This window comes from Phalangium opilio, unplaced genomic scaffold, assembly GCF_054372755.1.
Source record: "Phalangium opilio isolate 3A_F unplaced genomic scaffold, DU_Popi_V2 ptg000061l_1, whole genome shotgun sequence".
NCBI classification, from domain to species: domain Eukaryota; kingdom Metazoa; phylum Arthropoda; class Arachnida; order Opiliones; family Phalangiidae; genus Phalangium; species Phalangium opilio.
Window position 1 is genome coordinate 9,416,020 of NW_028324178.1, and position 22,483 is coordinate 9,438,502.

General features: G+C 35.4%; 3 protein-coding genes across 3 annotated transcripts; all 3 read right to left on the reverse strand.

The window, feature by feature from the left end:
* Positions 1-1,520: 1,520 nt before the first annotated feature.
* Positions 1,521-2,609, reverse strand: LOC149665046 (uncharacterized). Its single transcript, XM_089842041.1, has one exon. It carries the CDS (start codon positions 2,607-2,609, stop codon positions 1,521-1,523), a length of 1,089 nt encoding a protein of 362 aa, XP_089698167.1.
* Positions 2,610-5,224: 2,615 nt separating this feature from the next.
* On the reverse strand, positions 5,225-7,630 carry LOC149665047 (uncharacterized). The gene is made up of 6 exons (XM_089842042.1): positions 7,513-7,630; positions 6,334-6,914; positions 6,202-6,279; positions 5,760-6,124; positions 5,298-5,705; positions 5,225-5,228 (listed from the first exon to the last, which is right to left on the reverse strand). Exons 1-6 carry the CDS (start codon positions 7,628-7,630, stop codon positions 5,225-5,227), a joined length of 1,554 nt encoding a protein of 517 aa, XP_089698168.1.
* A 758-nt stretch (positions 7,631-8,388) lies between these two features.
* Positions 8,389-9,684, reverse strand: LOC149665048 (uncharacterized protein F54H12.2-like). The gene is made up of 2 exons (XM_089842043.1): positions 9,591-9,684; positions 8,389-9,503 (listed from the first exon to the last, which is right to left on the reverse strand). Exons 1-2 carry the CDS (start codon positions 9,682-9,684, stop codon positions 8,389-8,391), a joined length of 1,209 nt encoding a protein of 402 aa, XP_089698169.1.
* Between the last annotated feature and the right edge of the window lie 12,799 nt (positions 9,685-22,483).

Here is a 22,483-nt window from a genome sequence, read left to right on the forward strand (position 1 = left end):
AGTTGGTGATAAGTCGGAATTATTTGGTGCATCATCGAATAACTTTAATGGTGATTTACTGGTTTCATTCGTTTTTCCTGCTTTAATTTTAGACTTTCGAGACACGTTGAGTGATTTTTTCCCCTTTTTCTTTTTTAAAGCTGTTTCAGATGTTGGAGTTCTTGTTACAGCGTTGTTATTAGGTGGGGTTGCCGTCTGTGGCTTAACATTGGGTATTATGTTTAGATTTGGTGGATGTGGTGATTGTGTTGTAGCGGTCGGAATCTGGGATGGAAGGTTATCGACATGAACTACATCTGGTTGCATTTTGCTTTTATTATGTAGGAAATTTTCTAGCAGGTTCATGTATCGTTTAGCCTTTTCCTGGGAGGACATTCCTGTCTCCCTCAATATATCATACATGTCACGATCTAACGCTGTCATTCGATTATCCAACACACTCTTGTTTGACTCCAATTGTCCATATGGTACTACAACCATAGGTCGTGAGGATGTCATTTTACACCGAGTAGGGCTGATATCCCGTTTACAATGGAGGGTAACAATGAGCTCAGTAATGGGAGAAAACCCCCGTTTTGTGATTTAGAAAGTTCTTTCCGTTTGTCCTTTAGTGAAACTCTCCGCATTGATAATTTTCTAATTAGGTTTTTATACCGCTTAAATATTTTTTTTTACTTTCACTGGTAGAACAACGTTCCCTTTCGTTATGTTTAAGCAGATTTCACACACGGATTTTATTTGAGGGTTAGAAAGAGGATGAGAAATATCCCTCAAAGGGTGACCGTCTAAGGTGCTGTACCGTCTCATACTGCTGATCATTTAGAAAAACCACCGTCATTTATGTAAAATATCATCGACTCTTTCTCTAGAAAATTAGTTCTCAGCCTAAGCAGATCGGGTGTTTCTTGACGGGTATCTAGTCCCACCCGAAGTCCCTAGGTTTCGAAGTAGCGTGGTGAAATGCACTGGTTAAATGTTTGGGGTTGTGGCTATACATTTGATTCGCTAAACATTTTGTTTGCCCCTGATCCCTAGGATTCCGCATTAAAATTATGTAATGGGAGTTCAAAGAAACATCACGCATGATTTTCCCATTTTTGAATAAATTTTGAGAAAGCAATATGACTGATAAACTATTATGATGACAACCTCTAATAAATAAATTTCCGATGTTAACATTATCTTTGGACTCGTTAATTAAATCATCTATTATTATTAAATTGTTAATAGACGGATCGAAAAAGTCATCTAGATTTTGAGGGAGTCCATTGTGAAATTCTATAAGGGGTTCCACTTTCCTCAATTCCTCGAATTTACTCTGATAGGCTCCGTAACAATAGCAAACTCGTTGTATTTTAGGCGTGATGCTGTTCTCAAGGTTTCTTAAGATTTTGAAAACGAATTCCGACTTCCCACTTTGCGAACTCCCTGTAACTAACCAAGCTGAGGGGTGGATAAATTTCAAATACCACGTATCCATTTCATGACCCATAGACGAATGACATGGATTTGAGAGGTACCTATGCTTTTGTAACCTCGTTGCTAAAAATCCACGAATTGAAAGATTCGGGGTAACCCAACCATTTAACGTATAATTGAACACCATTCTTTGTTTTTCTTTTCCTCAAAACCTTCTCTATTTTAAACGTGCAGTTCTTAAGATCTTTCCCAACTTTCTGAATTTCATTTTCATAAAAAATTCCCTCAATTTTATCCTCGTTTAAATCTTTTAACCGGTATACAGGCGGGCTCCTAGGGATACGTTCAATTATTCTAAAAAGTTCTTCTGACCAAAATGGTAGATAGCGCTTATCAAACACCCCTCTAGTCTTGCTAATCCGTACCATGTCACCAACATCAAACTGATAATCGGTGGGTGGGGAAAAGTCATGATCGCCGTACAAGTTTAACCACACCTCCTTCGAATTTTTAGAGGATACCATTATTGGCTTTATCTTAATTGCTCTGTGATGCGAGTTATTATAGGCGGAACTAAGTTTATCTAAGATATGAATGTATTTCCTAGAACCCGATTTCGTAAAATATCTATACATACGTGCCTTTAACGTTCTTATTAATCTCTCACAAATTGATGCCTTTGTATCTGTACTTGTAGAGTACAATTTCAGTTTTCGAGAATGGATGAATTTCTTAAAAGTTTGGTTGTAGAATTCACTCCCCCTGTCTACGTGAATGAGACGTGGGACTCTTTTGTTAGAATTGGAAAGTATGCACTTAAATGCCTTAACAAGCGTCACGCCTTTCTTATTTTTCAACGCCTTTAAAAATGCGTATTTACTGAAAGTGTCAACACTTACTAAGATGTAATTGTTACCCCTGTTTTCGCGTGATAGGTTTCTTAGATCCATTAAGTCTAATTGCCAAATTTCATCTATTCCAAACACTAAAGTACGATTTCGCTTAAATTTGTGAACAACTGGTTTATGAAGGGTATACACATCATTGTGCTTCAAATAATCCTTCACGTTTTTTAGAGTTACTTTCATCCCATTATCCTTAGCGGATCCATATAGTTGGTTTACACCAGTGTAGCTTCCGGCGTTTGCTATATCATGGTAGATTTTCTCGAGTTCAGGAAAATTCTTCATTTATGATTTCTTCTAGTTTTATGTAAAATACGAGGTGTTTTTGAACTTAATGTTCTTAATAAGGACTTATAAGAATCCAAAGAAATACCCTTCACCCCTCTACGTTTTCTAGTTTTTCTAGCTGCTTCTAACCTTTCCACGACTTCAAGAGGAATGACTAACGTTCGCCTCATCCTCCTCCCTTGAAATGCGTCCCACAACTAATTACTATCACATTATATACAAGATTCCTAGAACTAATTACCATAGCGTTATATACAACTACATTAAAATATGACAAGTGATTTTTTTCTCAAAACAAGAAATAAACCATATTTTATTAATGATCCATAATTTCATATATTTTCCTTTAACCATTTTTTTACATTTTCCAGCGAATCATCGCAATCAGAATTTCGCCATTCATGACAAGGACACTCGCCCCTAATTGTATATTTGAACCCTCCACAGTGTTCGCAAAAGTTTCTCTCATCCAACAGTCGACGGGATGTAGCTCGCGTGGCCATCCAAACCACCTTTTTCGTCTGGCTTAAAACGCATCGTCGAAATTTCACGCAGTTCCGAGTGGTGCAGAAATAATCTAACTGGCCGTCACCAGGCATATGTTTAAGTCCCCCCTCGCAGTGAGGGCAGAGGAGACTACCTGTTCGAGGAACAGGCGCGAATCCATGTTTTTTCAGGGTTTCAAGAGTGTCATTATCATTTTCCATGGCCCTGAAACTAGATTAATAAAAATTCCCACACCACCACCACCATCAGAAACTACAATAACCTGGTCAAATTTGAAATAGTGTTATTTCTAAAGAGGGGGGATTTAGTTTACAGAGATAATGGGACTAAAGGGGGAGGGGGGGAATAGCGAATGAACCACCTCCGAATTAATAATCAGCGAATTCATCCGTAATTTTGTAATGGCCAAATGCTAACGTCGTAATTCCGTCCTTTAAAACATATCGTTTTGAATCAAAGGAATTTAAGCATTGTTTTTTTTTTGATGGATTGTAAAAAGTTTATGTTTTTGGCTCGTTATGCGAATAATGTCCGTCGTAGTGTTTTTTCTTAAAAACAAACACTTTTTGTAATCCTCATGACGTACATGCCTTTCAATCATTCTTTAACATATGCCTTTAGCTGTTTTCTTTTCACCCGCGAGGGATTTAATGCTATACATTTTTGGTTTAAGACCGCAGAAGGAAATTATTGGGATGGAATTTAATTCATCTTTAAACACACCCAACCTCTTCTTGTTAGACTCACTGAATAAGAAGTGGTTTTTTGGATAATCGGAGGTGTCCAATTTATCCACATGTTCCTTAAAATCCCGATATACATCCTCGGTTTGAATAGAATACAATAAGGAATCTGTATCCGTGAAATTTAGCAAAGCTCTATTGTTGTACTTCGCTTTGATAAAATCATAGTGGAATTTGTACATAGTGAGTTTTGATAATTCTAGAACACAGAAACCGGTATAAATGGGGCGATTTAAAACTAGCTTCTTCTTAATCATATGAACACCGACAAGGTTTTCATTAAAAACAGTAATTCTCTCAAAAGCTGGAGAGGCTGTTAGTTTCACCATTCTTGCGGGTGTATGGACTAGTTCGAAATTTACCCTACATCTTAGAGTTTCCATTGTTTTCCCGAAAACTGAATTATTCAATAATTTATATAGATCTTTCTCAAAAGCGTTATTCGCACTCTTCCTTTTTAAGGTGTTAAAGTCAATATATTGCTTCAACCATTTCCCTTGTCTAAATTTAAGAGCTTTATGAATTACCCTAAGTTTCATCCCGAGTTCTAAGTAGTATATTAAGTTACTGTAATGAACTACGTAATATTTTTTATCATACAAGTTACGTACCAGCTTGGGGAATTTTAACTCCCCTTCACTCCCTGTAGCTTCTAGAATATCTTTCGATAATGGTGAGAGTTCATCGTAGCTAGTAATTTTTTTCTCGGGTGCGAGGGGATAATCATTGTGAAGATCATGCAATTCGGGAGGGTATTCGAGATCAACTTGTAATATATATCCCGTCTCTGAATCATCAGGTATATTTCTAATTTCATCCATAAGCGATTTTAGCTCATCATTTTCCACCCAAGAAAACGAATCTATAGGCAGTGGTTTTGACATAGCATCGCCGTACAGGTTATTACAATCTTCAAAGAAATAAAATATTTTACAGCAAATCTGTTTTTCATTAATAGTCCACCCTTATTATCGTACCAAGATAACACAAATAGTTGGTTGGTTTAGAAGGGTCGTAAGATTCAGCAATGTAAGGGTTATTTGCCTCCGAAAATTTATGGGAAATCACAGATACTCCCCCTCTTACGCCAGATTCAATAAACAGATGCATGTCTGGATCTTTAAATAATTCCAGTTTCACCTTGCTCATTTTGAGAGCAGCCATCCATGACAACCCCGGTCCGGTATATGTTCTGTAGAGGGGTGAAAGGTTGGGGGGGGGTTATAATACGTTAAACCAAAAATATGAGGGGTAATATACCTATTAAAATCAATTCCGTAGTTATCGCTAATCATCGACCTAAAATTTTCAAATACATCCGCCAATTGGAGTGTATCAGCTTGCACGTAAAGATCATGATAATCACCTAGGTGTTAGAAATTTCAAAATTACTTGAAATTACTTCAATTTTTTAACTGAAGAGAGCGGTCTATACCTAAGGTTTTCAATTGAAACACACTCCACACTAAGTGCCTGATTATAATCCTCATCGCTAATATTTTCTCCTGTCAGTCTGTTAAAAAACTTATCCTTTGAGGGTAATCTGGTTTCGTTGAATTTTTCAACATCACTTATGTAATCGTAACAGTAAACCTGTTTACGTAGTAGTAACTCAGCCTTCTTCTTTTCATAAACTGAATTTAAAATTTTGAAGGAGGCTAAACCACCTTCCGCTAAATTTTCTACTAACGTTTGTAAACTACTCGGCATGAATCTATACGTATCTAAAAACCTTAAATTCCCTAAAGAAAAGGAGATATAGGTCTCGGAATTCGATGGGATACATTGTATACGTTGGTTCTTATACATCCCTATTTTCTGCATTAAAAGATGACCATCATACCTACGAATTATGTATTAGACGCTTATAATAATTTTAAGTGTGAGTGTTAATTACCGCGACATATTATGAAGTAAAACGGGGATGTAGTTAGGCAGACGAAGCTTTAAATTACACGATGAATGTGCACTACCCCTATATTCACCAGTTATGTGCGAGTGATCGCGAACAGGTTGGTTGTTTAAATCATCAACATAAAGTTCACCACATATGTAACAAGTTGTAGAAAGTTGGAACGCGAGTTCCTGTTGAGGGGATAAAGTTATGGGTACAGGATTACGGAGTTTCTCCTGTATAATCTCATCCTCCACTAGCAAGGAATCGATGAATTTTTCCACGGCGTCCTCCCCTCTATATGTAACGGATTTAGCCGGAACACGTATATCGAACCTTAATCTATAAATAAAACACGTCGGAGTTACCTGAATTAAAAATATCTACCATTAGACAGGACAACGATGTAAGAAAACGCCGAACAAATATGCTCCGAAAGTTTTACTGTAGCAGAAAGAGATTTTTCACATAAATCCGCTTTCGCCAGTACCGATTCAAAATCGGCGTATATCGACCATGGAACCTAAAAATATTATGGGTGAAGATATGGTCTTTCAAAATAATCGACGGAGTTTACTTTTTCTTGAAGCTCGTATTTATCGAATTGTAATATATTGTCTTCAGGCATTTCGATCTTTTGTGGTGAATAAACCGAACACTCCTTCACATGTTCATCGCACCTTACTTTCGCATTGATACCGCTAAATCGGTGTAGACAATATCTACAATAAAATGAAGGTCCCTTGTGTCTCGCGAAACCGGATAAAAGACGGTCAAGATCGTCAATTACACAGTAATGTTTCTTATTTCCCTCACCGAATAGTAGTAGGTCAATTTGTCGTCCTTTTTCGCATTTATTGTCAGAGATGTATAGTGGGAATATATTTTCCTCATAACCAAAGACATTTATAGAAAGATTATTTAATTCCTCAAACTTTCTAAGTCTCACGGAGTTTAATTCAAAGGGGAAGGTTATATTTGAAGTATTCAGCGAGTGTTCGTACCGTTTATATTTAGAAACCCGTTCTTTGTTAGGTCCTGACACGGGATGGAGTTTAGCTAAGATACTCCAAAGATAGCACTTATCGTCTTTGTTTTGAATGTTTATTAAACACTTCTTAGCGGAAAGTTTTTTTGGAAATTTAATGTACGTTCCACCTATAAGAGGTTTATACGAACAAATGTTCAATTGAATATAAATTAAGTTTTTGATTTTCCACCCTGACCACTGATTTTCAAACGCTTCCATTGAGTTTAAAATTTTTACTATGCATCTCGTTAATTGACCGTGGATTGCATCCATCATCATAGTAGTTTGGGTTAAACTGCGGAAATATGGTTCACACTCTACTTCATCAGTCGAGTTCGCTAATTGTCTATAAAATTTGACTTTAGCAACTAAATACCATTTAATTCACTTTTTCTCCTTTAAATGTTTTTTAGATAGTTAATTATTTCCCCTCTGTACTCGTTTATCAGAGATGTAAAGTCGAGCGCGTCATTACCGTCAAAACGCGCCAAGAAAGCAGCACCCCCAAAACGTTCATTGTTTCTATTCGAGGGTCGGTGTTCAGCTGTGTATTCGAGTTTTGTTGGGAGGTACTAGGAATAGGGGAAGAGGGGTGGGAAGACGTTTCTGTTACCGACTGTGAAGTTCTCGATGTAAATGGTACCGGGGGTGTTGCAGGGGTAGATAAATTTGAGACTTCGGGGTGTTTTTTCATGTGCCTTGTAAAAAGATAGTGCCGTTTAAAACTTTCCCCGCAAATTTGGCAAACTAAAGACGTCTTTTGATGAGTTTCTCGCTCTTGCCGTAGACGGTTACAGTTTTTGGTGAAAGGTTTCCCGCAAATGGTGCAGGCGAATTTCTCCATTTTTTTCTCCAGTGTTTTGAATACAGGCTTACCTATATCCATCCATTATAATATCACGTGGTTAATTTCTATTTCCCGGTTAGGGAGATTGTGGAAAGAGAGGGACTAATGAAAATGTGAGACATACCTTAGGCTGGATGCTGTGGGATTCCCGGATGGTTTGCACGATATAAATAATTAAGGGGAGCGGAATTCGATTATATAGGAAACACTGATTAATCAATCAACGTCAACTACATCAAAATACTTGATTCACGTGTGCAATAGACCAGTATTTGTTTAAGAATTGTTTATTTACTAGAGGCGAAGCATACATTTTCTTTTCCTATTTAATTCCCGGTAAATATGCAAAGTTATCATAATATCATTTAACATAGTATTATTACAATAGGTATTAATAATTTTTTTTAAAGACCACCCTTTAGACATTAGTAACAGGAAATATATTACGTGTAAACCGCAGACTTTAGTAGATACATTTTGCAGGTGATATTTCTGGTATTCGAAATGTTTGGTTAGTTTTCTTATAAAGCTTAGTTCATACACTTCAGGTGATAATCCGAAACTGTCGAAGAAAGTTGTTTTCCCATTTTTTACGTATAGTCCTAACCAGTGACTTCCGGGTTTCGCGCAATCCTCGTTGTTAAGACACAACTCGTATTCTTTAAGGTTACACTTGGGTATATGATTAGAGGGAAAAACACCGATCGCTCGTTTACCGACAGTACATTTTAAAATATTTCTTATTTCATTTGAATTCATCCCTGTTCGTAAATAACACCACGATCCCGAGATATTTGTAGGAGTGATTCAAATTCGGCGAAGAGAATGACGGATAGGTTATGAGCTACTGGAGAGCTAAATTTCATATGCAAACGTAAATTCCCAGTTCGAACTGGTTCTCTATGACTTTCGCCCGATAATTGATCTGGAGTTAAGTCGATAACGTAAAGGGTGTTACCGTTAATATAGTCATCGAATGTTATATTATTGCCACTGTCCTTCTTATAATTATTCAATCCCTCAGTCAAGCTCAAGTACTCCCTCTTACACATATTTTGCGCGAATGATGGTCTGAAACCCTCGTTAGGGAATCTCTGATTACCGATAGTCACCTCTAAGTAATTTAAACCTAAATGTTCAAATGCGAGAGGGTTTTGATGGTAGTGACTATTGAAAGCTGATGAGCGCACAATTCCTATGGTCAGTCTTTGAGGGAGTTTCCCCATATATAAATTGTCACGTAGGGTCTCCATGGAACCGGTGAGAATTGTAAACAGTTTACATTCTATTCGATTCAACAGGTATTTAGCTGTTGTTTTCTCTAAGGCCATTAAATGACCGAGTACTATATCCGGATTAAATTTAACCCTTCTGATATACAGTGTGCTGTCTATGATATTTATTTTATAACTCTTTGTATTATTAGTTGGAGTTAAGAGTGCAAATGCGGGATTACTTCTACTGAATTTCAATCTCAATGATACCCCGTTCAATAGAAATTTGTCAGAGTTAAAGATTTCATGATGAATATTGGAAATTAATTGTACGGATTTTGATTCTGCTATCTCTTCCTGACGTTTTTTGAGTCCGCTTTCCGGTTTTGAAAATGCCGTATTGACGTTAATACCATCATTTCCCTCAGTTAGTAAACGTGTAGCGAGGTATGTTTTCTTCGCTTCACTACCGAAATTAAGAAGATCGCTTACCGCGCCTTTGTAAGCGTATGTTGGGAGACCGTTAGATATACAGGTGTCATTCAAATAAACGTCTAATTGTGATAAAATCGCGTTTATGAAATTATTTACGGGGGCTACTTGCTCCCCAGCTGGCAAATTATCACCATTTTCCTCGGTAACTTTAACAACAATTTCTATTAAAGATTGAGCTTAAGCTAAATAATAATCCGGGGTGCCATAAACTAAATACTCGATGGGTGCACCTGTCGTCGATAAATTACCTAACGGTTTGAATAAAACAGTCTCCGATTGTTCAATGCAGTGATTGGTAATCGATTCGTTGAAAAAATCTAAATTTGACATCAAAAGTGCCATTGCTTAATCTAAGTAATCTTTTTTCCGTCTGACCCGCTTGTGTTTCACGTTAGAACTGGACTCCTTAGTCTTTCGTCGTCTCTTTAAATGTCTTCCTTTCCCTGATTGGAGTCCACTGATTATATTGGTTCCTGCATTCTTGAGACAAGTTTTAGCGCTCTCCTTAAAATTAGCACCTTCAGCCAAATCCGATAATACGTTTGCTGAAGCTTTCAGAGCCTCGTTTTTAAGTAAACGTCCGGCGGGTGCAAATATTGGTTTCAGATAAGAAAATATATTTTTGAAAATGGAACCAAACCCGGCACCGGTATGTGTAGGTGGGGAGGAGAAATAAGGTAGATCAACCCCGACTTGGGAGAAATGTATAACATATAGGTTATTTTCCATTCTTGTTCCGTCTCCGTATGTGCACTTTTGCTATGGTCTGTCCGCGGTGAAATGACAGGAAACTCCCATCACTAGTTCTTATATTGACTTCAACCGTTTCAATTATATTCGACTTGAGTTTAAAATAATCCGGTTCACTATATTCCAAAGACATGATTTCACGATGTTTCCCCACATTATGAAATGGGATGATTTTTAATATTGGGGCATATGTATCACCGACAGGTGTTTCCTCAACTAATGATGAATAGTCGAATAAATTTTGAACACCTTTCGCGATGTCGGGGCTAGACTTAACAGAGCCGGTTAATCTTACACCGATTTGGTTCCCTGTAAATCCTAAAATATTTCCTAGTTCGGGGGAATCCGCGGGAAATTCAATAGAATAATTTGAATTAACTCTCATCAGTGTTCGTCCGTCTAATTTTTTCTCGAAGTGTATCTGATTTTTGATATTGCCCGGTAATTTACTCTTAATATTATTGAACAGATCTTCAATAGTTATATAGTATCCCTTATCAATATTAAGGTTGATTACTGTTGCCTCCTCTTTCTTTATACTATTAACGTGAATAACGTTTGACGCTTTCAAAAAGTCATATTTCTCACCGGATAGCTTTAAAAACATGAACTGTAAGTGCTTTGATTTGGAATATCCCGTAAGCAACTCCTCTCAGTGGCCCCGCCAGGATTTTTTACAGATAGGCTAAGGAAGATTTCGGGGCCCTTATAAAATTTCAAGAGAAAAATTTAGTTGCACAGCGCCGATAATGTTAAATTAACAGCTATTTTTATCATATATATCATATAGAGAAGTTTAATGTATTAAAGTTCTGTATTATCAGACAATAGACATATTAATATATAAACTATAGTTTAAGAAAATAATAAAAACACGGAGTCGGAGAGAGAGGGGAATTTTCAGTTAAGCCCCCTACAGGGCCGTCGAGAGACTTTGCGGGCCCCGGGAAAGGTTATGCGTCGGGCCCCTAGAAAAATTCATTAACTCATAGGGAGGGAAACTATCTGGGTGCACAGCAGCGGGTCCGCGAAATTAAGCATTCCGTGCACTCGCCAAAACCACTTCAAACACTCTTTTCCATTAACTACCAGTTCTTAATAGGCCTACTTCTATCGCAAAATTTCAAGTTTCTACCTAATATAGTTTACGAAATACCTTAAGTCAAATCTTTTTTACTTATTTAGATCATAAAAATTCTAACGTAATTCTAGAAGTGGTAGAGACCTAACATTTGTCATTTATTTAGCATTTAAATTATAAAGCAAGGGCAAGAAGTGATTTACCATAAGAAGGCATAAAATAACGTCCGGTGCTCGCGTGATAGTCGACCATACCCCCTCTATAATCTGTACATCAGTAAATTACCTTCTTTTATAATTGTAATAGTGCGACACAAACAGAAAACTTGAGTGAGTAGCCCCACAATAACGCATATCTAAACCTTAATTGAAGTACAGAAAATCCAAGTGATTAGCCCCTAGTTTCCCTGACCTAAAAAATAATTACCTGGCCGTAATTAAATTGTAATACACTATATTAAATATATAAAGATACTATATACTTCCTTTTGCTTTTAAAATTATTTTAGCTTTCTGCGATAGTGATAAACACCGCCTTAAGACCATTCAAAAAATATACCATCAGTATATACTTTCTCTTGCATTTAAAGTTAACCTCGATTTCCTTGAATGTTTAAATAGAGGAGCGGTCCTTATTAACGACGGGTGACAGAAATTTTAACGGGAGTGTTTAACACCTTCTATTATATTAAGGTAATCCAATGATCGTTTCTTTCACTTAAGATATATCGAGAAAACGTATAACACAATTCACAATCATTAGTCTCACTTGCACAGTTAAGTGAAATGCTTAAACTTACTATCAATCCCCATCCATGTAAAAAGAAGAAAAACGAAAAATATCACCTCACCACAATCCTCTTTCATGCCCCTTCAATGACGAACCAAATATTTTACACTACTACTACTACGAGAATGACAACAGGGCAGGTAAAACTAAGAGCCTCATCGTAGATGTACACCATACGATGTGGCTAAAAATCAAAAAGCGAGATAACTTTTCTGGCTAGTCATAAACTTTTACAACGAAAGTGTTAACCCATTTTCCATTTTGTAGAATATTGTAAAAATCAGATGCCAAACGGTTCGTTGTCCTTGTGAAATTTAGTCTAAAGTAAATTACCTTGTAGCCCTAGATCAACATATTGTAATAATGGTATTTTAATATTATAAGAATCTAATTTCGGGGCCCCTCTAAAATTTACGGGTAGGCTTTAGCCTACCCCCTGGCGGCGCCGCTGACTCCTCTCTGAAACCTATGAAGTCGGCTAGTTGTTTGCCTAATTGAAGTTCTATATTCGGCTTTAACTCAATCTCCAGTTTCCTCTTTTTTCATCACCATGGTCAATTATGTTAACGGTTCCGTCAACCCCCAAATAGAAAACCAAACTATTTGCGATTAAATAATAAATATCTGAACCATCAAGTTCGATATCCCCCCACTCGGAATAAGGTAACTCGAAAGTCCTTATTATCCTACGATTAACAGGGTGTTTATAAAGATTGAACGACGTTGCCGTGATTGGTATATTATCATATTCAGTGGGTAATATAAGCTCTTTTAACCCCATCTCATATTCCCCATTTAGAATAATTTCCTTTGGGAGTAACATTTTGAAACGACTCTGGGTATTATCTTTAAATACATCTAGACTCGCTGTAGATATAGCGAACAAATAAAACGAATCACTCATATTGTTAACGTCTTATTTAACCAAACGCTAACTGATATATGATCTAAATCAGACAAATAAAGATATTTAAATCATTTTATTTACTTTCACTCGCATCAGTGTATCTGGTATTAGTCAGATATAAACTTATAACAATGAAGTAAATTCCTTTGTATCGAAACTGATAAGAACCATATGCGAAGATCCTTAGAAATTCTATAAAAGTGCAACCACGCCCCGCTCTTAAAACCCCCCCACAAAACATGCCCGAACCTGTTAGCGACCCGTAAAAAGCAGATAGGGATGAATTTAAGAAGATGATAAAAATCGTTTAGCAGGACTCATAAATTAAAGAAAGAAACATGAAAATGGTTCAGCCACACTCAGTAACATAATAAATCACTCTAAAAATAAATTCCAATGATAACCATACAATACAAATTGTTCTACCACGCCCCCTCCCAAGCCATTAAGACATGCCTGGACATGTTTACGTATAAATAAAAAAAAGATGGGTATAAAGGTTCACTACCTTTTAATATCATCAAACCTGGTGGGTGGTCCAATTAGAGAAAGGACAAAACAAATTCAATTGATAACAATGCAAGGAATCAAATGACACTGCCCCCCCCCTACTCATAAAAATTTAGACACGTCTGGACGTGTTTACGTATAAATAAAAACAGATGAGGATAAATCCTTTTGTTATGAACCAAACATAAGCATACATAGGGAGACCTCAAAACCCTGCAAATAATAACAACAAGGGAAGGGTAGGTGTAGAAAGGTTCTACAGAACCTATAGAATTACCAATAAATCATACCCTAAATGTACACAATATCCTAAAGATACACCCAAATAATAGCACTAATGTAAAAGGACACCGAATGTCTTCATCACCAACCTATACTTTAGTTAATTCGTTTCTAATAAGCAACTTGTGCATGGTAAAATTGGTGTTTTTAGAAAGTATTATATAAATGCTGGTATTTAAATCTATTCATTTGTATTTTAGTAGTATTCGTTTGAAAAACTGGTTGTACTATTTCTATGAAAATTCAGATTTTCGTGCTCATTAAATGTTCTAAACCTAATACAAACACTGATTCTTCCGCCTACACAACTAGAATAATTTAGCATAAGCCTGTGTTTCAAGATCTAACATAGAATAACTTAGCATAAGCCTATCTTTCAAGATCTACTATAGCATAAACCTACCAGTAACATAGAATAAGCCTGCAATAGCATAAACCTATCTTACAAGATCTAATATAGCATAAACCTACTAGTAACATAGAATAAGCCTAGCTTAAGCCTATTGTTGAGGATCTAATATAGCATAAACCCACCAGGATCTACCATAGAATAACCTATCATATGCCTACCAGGATCTACCATAGAATAACCTAGCATAAGCCTATCTTTCACGATCTAATAAAGCATAAACCTTCCAGGATCTACCATAAAATAATCTAGCATAAACCTATCTTTCAAGATCTAATATAGCATAAACCTACCAGGATCTACCATGGAATAAGCCTAAAATAGCATAAACCTACCAGGATCTACCATAGAATAACCTAGCATAAACCTATCTTTCGAGTACTAGTATAGCATAAACCTATCTTTCGAGATCTAGTATAGCATAAACCTACCACGATCTACTATAGAATAAGCCTACAATAGCATAAAACCTATATTTTTCAGGATCTACAATAGAATAAGCCTACAATAGCATAAAACCTATATTTTTCAGGATCTACAATAGCATAAGCCTATGTATTTAGTCATTATATAAAGTCTAGTCATATTGTATTTATTCACCAAATCGTATCAAAACTAGTGTAATCCTTATGTTCTGAAATTTTTAATAATTTTTTGCATTTTAACTACTTATCAACTACCAAATCGTATTATGTGAATCTAATTTTCTCGTGAAGTTTTTTAGTAATATTTGTTCATTTTAACTAATTATCGGCTACCAAATAGTGTAAAAACTGCCGTAATTTCCTTTTATGGTATTAAAATGTACTATTGTTCTAACCCAGTAACTTGATAACCAATACACAAAAGTAGTACACCCTAACTGTAGAATAAACTACGTAAAACCATGAGTTAATAATATGTTAGCTCCCTATAAGTTACTCAGGCTCCATAGGCGTAATGTATCCAGCGATTTCTTCTCATTTCGCCCGCGCGGGAAAAAAATCAGAATGTTGCGCTCCCTCTTGTCGAAAAAAAAAATCCCGCTCGTACGGCTCCTCGACCTCGAGTCGTCGGCTGCATTTTCACCAAGAGAGTGTTTTAGTCGTGAATTTTTATTTTTTAACAATTTAACATTAAATCATGGCGTTTGTGTCAGTACTGAGACAAAACAATGCACGAACTCAATGAAATTTACCTATATTGATAAAGAATGCTAAAGATAAAGAGTTGTTATTGTGTCCTGAAACCAGAAAATTATACAACTAAGCTAAATCCAATTCACTGATCTCTTAACTGTTTTCTTAACCGAGGCGAAATATTCGGCTGCTTAAATAGCTCCGATATCATTGGCTAGCTTCCACTACACGCGCTTCCGGGGAAAAACCGGAAAGAAGAGTAAATAAGATTTTCGTTCACGTGGCGGCCGCAGAGCGTCGCATATAATTGGGAAGCCGGCGGCGCGGGAGAAAACGCTGGAGTATAAAAATGAATTGCCTGAGTAACTTATAGGGAGCTAACATATTATTAACTCATGGTAAAACTTATCGCAATTAAAACTGGTTCTTTAGTATGACATAAGCATACATGGAGACCTTAAAATCATACAAAGAACAACATTACGGGAAGGGTGTGTGTAGAAAGGGTTTACTTGAACCTATAGAATTACCAATAAATCATATCCTAAATGTACACAATATCCTAAAGATACACATAATAATAACAATACAAAACATGAGTACACCTAAAACCGCGTCGTCGCTTAATTTGTAAATGTATTTTGCAATGTAAACCATATCTCAATTAAAACTTGTTCTTTAATATAAGAATAACATAAGCATACATGGAGACCTCAAAATCATACAGAGAATAGCATTACAGGATGGTGTAGAAAGGGTCTACTGAACCTATAGAATTACCAAGAAATCATCCACTAAATGTATACAATATCCTAAAGATATACCAAAATAATACCACTAGATCTACGGGACTCTGACTGTCGTCACCATCGACAAGTCATGTGACGTCATACCAATACACGAAAAATAAATTCAAAATTCTCGCCAACAACATCACTTGATACGTGACGTCATCAATCCCCCTAACCATATTTTCCCCCTTCAGGCACGGTACCATCTAGAGTAAAGAGATAGATAGAAAAGGAGGGGGACAACAAATGGGGATACGTAAAGGAAGTCTGTCTGTCTGCTTATTCTCTCATGCAAACACTTTTAAAACCAAAAACAATATAGATTGAATAATCTGTCTTTGCACGTGCTCTTTAAAAAACAATTAGAGTTTAATTTTGGTATAAAAACGACGATAAGTATTTTTTTTAAATAATTGATGTTTTATAATCATGTGTTTAAACTGAAAAATTTCGGTCATTCAATTTTCTTCTCTTATCGTATACTTTTTCTGGTCTTCGTCCACTAAGACATTTTTTATTAAGCTAATTAGAGTCAAAACTACAACAAAGAAGGATCCAAAAAACTTCTGCCGGCCAACAACTCTTTTTTGCCTCGAACGAAATTCAAACGTTTTCCTCTCCAAACCAACTGCTTAGACACTATTCCGACCGTTTTTGGGACTTGGTGTGATACAGGGGTATTCTATTAGGCAATCCTCAGTCATGATCCATTACAAGCAGGTCATGCTAGTTAAAGAACTAGGGTTCCCTAAATCTACTTTACAATTGGATTCATATCCAATCATTTTTGAAACTTGATGAACAAGTTGCTCCTTTTATTATTTGATAATATAAAAGCCATTAGTGAAACTTCAAGGCATATGTTTAGTTTTAGCCTTAGCCTCTTAATTCTAGAAATAATACAGATCTTTATATCTGCGAATTAGCTAAGACTTAAGGCAACTACTGCAGTTACAATACGACAGCCTGGTTTAATGGGCTCTAGGGGTATCTGAGTATGAAAATGGCGGCAAATTGAAGCCGAAAACAGATAAGACCATTGCTTAGGATATTGGGCCGCAGGCTTTGTACTGGAAAAATCTATCTTAGTACTTAAGAGTATGGAAAACTCTATCTTAGTACTTAAGAGTATGGAAAACTCTATCTTAGTACTTAAGAGTATGGAAAACTCTATCTTAGTACTTAAGAGTATGGAAAACTCTATCTTAGTCCTTAAGAGTATGGAAAACTCTATCTTAGTACTTAAGAGTATGGAAAACTCTATCTTAGTACTTAAGAGTATAAGGTCTATGCAAATTTTCAGCCTTCTGGGTAAAGTGGTTTGGGCTGGGCGTTGATCATTAATTACTGACAGTTAGTCAGTCAGGTTTTAAACTTAAATAGACAGGCTATAACTTAAAATCAATATTCAAGTAAAGTTTTGTATCACGAAGCACAAAATCAAATCGAAGGAAATTAAATGGGTGATTATATTAGGCTTGCAGAAGAAATTATAAGTTTTGTAATAATTTTAACTCGCCGCAAGCTAGACGATTGAAACATCGTCGGTACGACACCACCAAATCTTTTTAGAATCTTGAACCAATTAACTTCTTCAATGTTAGGATGATCTGTACTGACGAAAGTAAGTATCCAGTTAGCAAAATCAAGAACGGCAAGACTAGCATGTCCATCTTCATCGCAGTTTCCCCATCCTCGAAGGCTTTAGGTGGTTCAACAAAAGCGTTTCTTGCCCCGAAACGAATTTTGTCTAAACTTTTATAAAACATTCCGGAACTGAAGAGTACGTTCGTTCTACAATTGTAAAAATTTTCATATTTAAGTTTAACATTTTGGTCTTATAATTTTACTAATTTGAAACCATAAGCCTATCATTCTTTCTGTAAGTCTGGGTCAAAAGGATTTTACCACACTTTATAAAAGGGCAGAGCGGGGTATTTCTTGTATTTTGCTATACTGGTGGCGGATATGTCATAAACAGAACAATACTATGGTTAAAAATAAAATAAGTCGTTTATAGGGACGGAGGCTAAACTGGATAATCGGTCCTTGTCTGTAGAATATGATGGACGCTCGCAAGCTCAAGAATAGACCAGGGCTTTGTGCTTTTTCCAATTTTTATGCAAGGATCCTGTGACTAAAGATCTCTTTTTGAAACCCGAATAGCATTAGGTCAGATGAGATTCCCAAAGTAGTACAACCGTAGCGGCTCAGAGCGTGTTGGCCCGCATGCATCGTTGCTTCACCTCTCTGATATTATATTAAAAAGACTTGGTTTGCACAAGCCTAAAAAACGAAACGATAAGAGTTTTTCCAGTTGACTGTAGCGCGGATATTATTTTTCTAATGAAATTTAAACACAATCCGTATTTTACTACTCTTTAGAATTTAATTCAATCACCTGATTTTCCTGGTAATGCATTTATTTCCTAGAATTAGTTACTTTTTCTAACGCGAGCTAGCCTCGCTCTGTAACCGTTTTCTATAAAGACATGTAAACCTTTATCTCATTATATTCGTTTCTGTACACCTCGTTGCTTTCGTTGATAATTTTAATGAGGAAAAGTGCCTTGAATTATGATACTAAGTCCTTGTGTGTAAGTCATGAGGGATGCTGAATGAGGGATCTTGCGCGTGCTCAATAATAGACCAGGGTCCTATCTATAATTTTCATAGATCTTGATTCGAAGATTTTATTATCGATGGAACACGTTTAGGATGCGAGAGTTAAGTTTAATTTAGTGTTTGGAGGTATTGTGCCATTAAAGTCTAAACTAAAAAGTCAATATGAAAATAAATATTTAATTGAAATTTGGCTAATACCTTATTATTTTTACAACCATAACCCACTTTAAAACCTACATTTTGTTGTCCATATTTTTAATCCCATAAATCAAAAGGTTTAAATTTTTCTCTAAGTTGCAGCCTTAGGAGATGGAAATTCCCGTTAGCTACGTTTCGCGCCTCCGTTTAAAAATATTGAGGCTTGTTTAAACCCAAAATCCTTAAAGCCATTCTAGTCAAGCTACTGAGTTTCAACTTCACCTCTTTCGCAGTCAATGTGGAAGTCGCCATGGTTTGAATACTTACATATGTTTTAATATCTTCCGCGCTTCGGGATGTAGAGATTTACGAAATGGAACGTGTGCCGTGATGGATCCATACGGGTTTTTCGAAACATATATGTATTTTCTTGTTTTTTCAGATAGCTCTAATAGATAAACATATATTTGGACCATCGTTTTATAATGAAGATAGCATACTGGCAGCTTTTCCAGGTCATCTTCTAAGCAAGACAAACTATCAACTTGGTTTTCCAATTTATATAATTCGTGAACATTTTTCTTCCTTGGCAACACTTCTGACTTAATTGGAACAAACTAAAGTTAAAAAATAATGTAACGTTAGTTAAATGCAGAATATTAGCAAGATGAGAATACAGTTTCGAATCTTGTAAAAAAGGTCATGTGTCATAATTATTCACATTTAACTTTTAGTTATGCATAGAGGACTTTTAATTACAAATATTTTATGCTTCCCTTCAGGCAAATGTTTTAAAAGAATAATTAAACTTACCCATTCTTTTTCTGGAACTCTACCATCATATAGTTCAAGATTGGGAACTTTGAGAATGTCTAAGATATCTTCAACGTACGATACGCGATCCGGTACTGTTATTTTAGATAGCAGCAGATCAGTAAAGGACATGGATATGTTAAAAATTGCAAGTATACAAAAAGACCAGAATAGCCGAAGAGTCTTATTTCGAAAAATTGAAACATCATCTAAATTCCAATAAAAATTGTAGATTTTGTATTCACGTATTAATTCTTGGCGTAACTTACTTCCCACATTAATTGTGGTTTTCAAAATACATTTCAAGTATTTGAAGTATAATGATTTAAATGACCGTGACTGTTTTAAATATAATGCTAACGACGCAGCAAGCACAAATGGTGTTATTAATAGCGCTAAACATATTGATATCCAAACCTGAAAAACAAAGGATTGCTGCGGCTTCAGTCGAAGAGTCATTGCCGCGAAAAAAAAACGTTGCTTCAGTCAAATAGGACAACTTAGCAATTCAAAGATTATTAGATAAATTATTGGACTGAGGGTAAAAAATTAAAATTTGAATAAGGTTAATTTCTTCGTGAAATGTTGTCCTAAACGTTCTCTATATTATTCGATATGATTTAAAATCTTACTCCCCTGCTGAAAGACCGAAAGATGTCGAAATATCGCTTTTCCTTCGATATAGGTGATCCCGTAAAAAGATGTGTTGACTCGACACCCATGGCATTCGAAAACTCAATGACGTTGAAATATGACGGAATTGGCATACAAAATATCATTCCAATATCGGAAACCTTTGAATTAAGTATATTTAAACAAATATTGTAGCTAAACATAAAACTGAAACTTTTGAGGTTGAAATGGTCATTTCTGTTATAAGAACCCTTCAATTTGACACACACCATTGCAAGAATTGCTTTAAACCTAAAACTATTTTATTATCTCTAGCGCCTCTATTTGGTTGAGAACGAGTAGGGTTTAATTCGAGGAAAAGTCACTAGAATTAACTGTCCAAAGAAGGGGGTCAAACGGATGGCTATGTAGTGTGGTTTCGAAAAACGTTTGTACGCTTAACGGTTATTGATCAACTAGCTTTTACTCGCGGAGTCGCTCGCGTGTAATAAGAACTTCCATCAAAATGATATAAAGTATGGGTAGGCTTTACTGATGACTAATATTTTTGTAGCACCCTAGGAGCGAAGGCACTCGGCGTTGCCCGTCAGCCCGTCTGAATCGGTAGAAAAGCGCGGACTTTGTTGCATGGAGAAGATTTTTTACATTTCTGGTCACCATTTATTTAGATGTCGGATTGGAAATTTTTTTTAGTACGCGCCTACTACTTATGAGTAACGTTCTTGCAAAAGTTTAGCCTTCTAGGTTAAGCGGTTTGGGCTGGCCCTTGAATATCAGTCAGTCAGGACTTTAATTTATATGGATATAGATAATGCCCACTTCACAAGCCTACGATGCTTCTGTCTCTCTGGCGGGAGCTACATAAATTATGCTTACGTTATTGGCTAAACGTCCAAGCATAGTTTCCACCTTTGTAACTTCTGAAGCGTTAAACTGAATCTTCCATCTAAAAAAAGATGATGATACTTAATATCTTTAAAAGTTCACTCGCGAACTCGCAATTAATTATGATTTAAAGAAATATTTAAAAAAACTATGTTTTTACCCAAGTCTGTTTTTAATCATGTCTGTAAAAATTCTCACTATGCCCATAAGTAATCCAGAGACTTCTTGGGTATCTTCATCTAGTTCTATTAAGCTGGGAAACTAATATAATTTAAAATACATTTTAATAGTATAATAAAAAATAATAGGATAGAATATTAATATAAATAAAATGATATATATTAATATAAATAAAATGATATATATGAATATAAATAAAATGATATATATTAATATAAATAAAATGATATATATTAATATAAATAAAATGATATATATTAATATAAATAAAATGATATATATTAACATAAATAAAATGATATATATTAATATAAATAAAATTATATATATTAGTAAAAAATAAAATTATATATTAATATAAATAAAATGATATATATATAAATTTAAATAAAATGATATATATAAATTTAAATAAAATGATATATATTAATTTAAATAAAATGATAGTTATTAATTTAAATAAAATGATATATATTAATTTAAATATTAATATAATATAATATAATATAGATTAGAATCAAAGTTTATGTTCACAAAAAAGCGTATGAGAACTTAGGAGAATTTGCAGAGGCGAACATAGAGGATCATATAGTTGCGGAGTAGACACTTGAATTCGAGAACATCTCGCTTAAATTTAAGCTGGTCATTTCCTCTTTTATGCCACTGCCTGCCTGCCTTCTGTACAAGACATATACTTAATTGGTGGAAGAATGTTGTCTGTTTAATAAATATCTTCAAAGTTTTTTTAATGCTTTCATAATTCATTAATTGTAGCTTCTTTAATCGCTTATTAATAAAGAGCAATAATTGCAAATCTAGGTAAATAAGTTTTAAGTATAGCTCTCCTCTCGACTCGGAGGAGTAATATTTTGATTTTCCCAACTGGGATTGCATCTGTAGGAGGGAGTCTTTAAATATGAGAGTCAGGTAAGATTATTGCAGGGGTTGCTTGCTTGTTGGTAGTGTTCTCTGCTAGCCGCGGAAACTGTTTTTAGGTCCAGCATAGTTTGTTTTTCGTTAATTTTAATGGCTCGCTTCATGGTACTGTTAATCCAATGGCTCGCTTCATGGTACTGTTAATCCAATTTTGTAAAGTCCTCTCAAAACACGTCGATTTTGGGAAAGCATTCGTTTTATATATGGGTTATGTTTCCATGAAATGCCTAAAATTAGTATCAATAGTGGCTGCAAACTTTATCAAATCCCAATATAATTGGCCTTGCTCAGTTA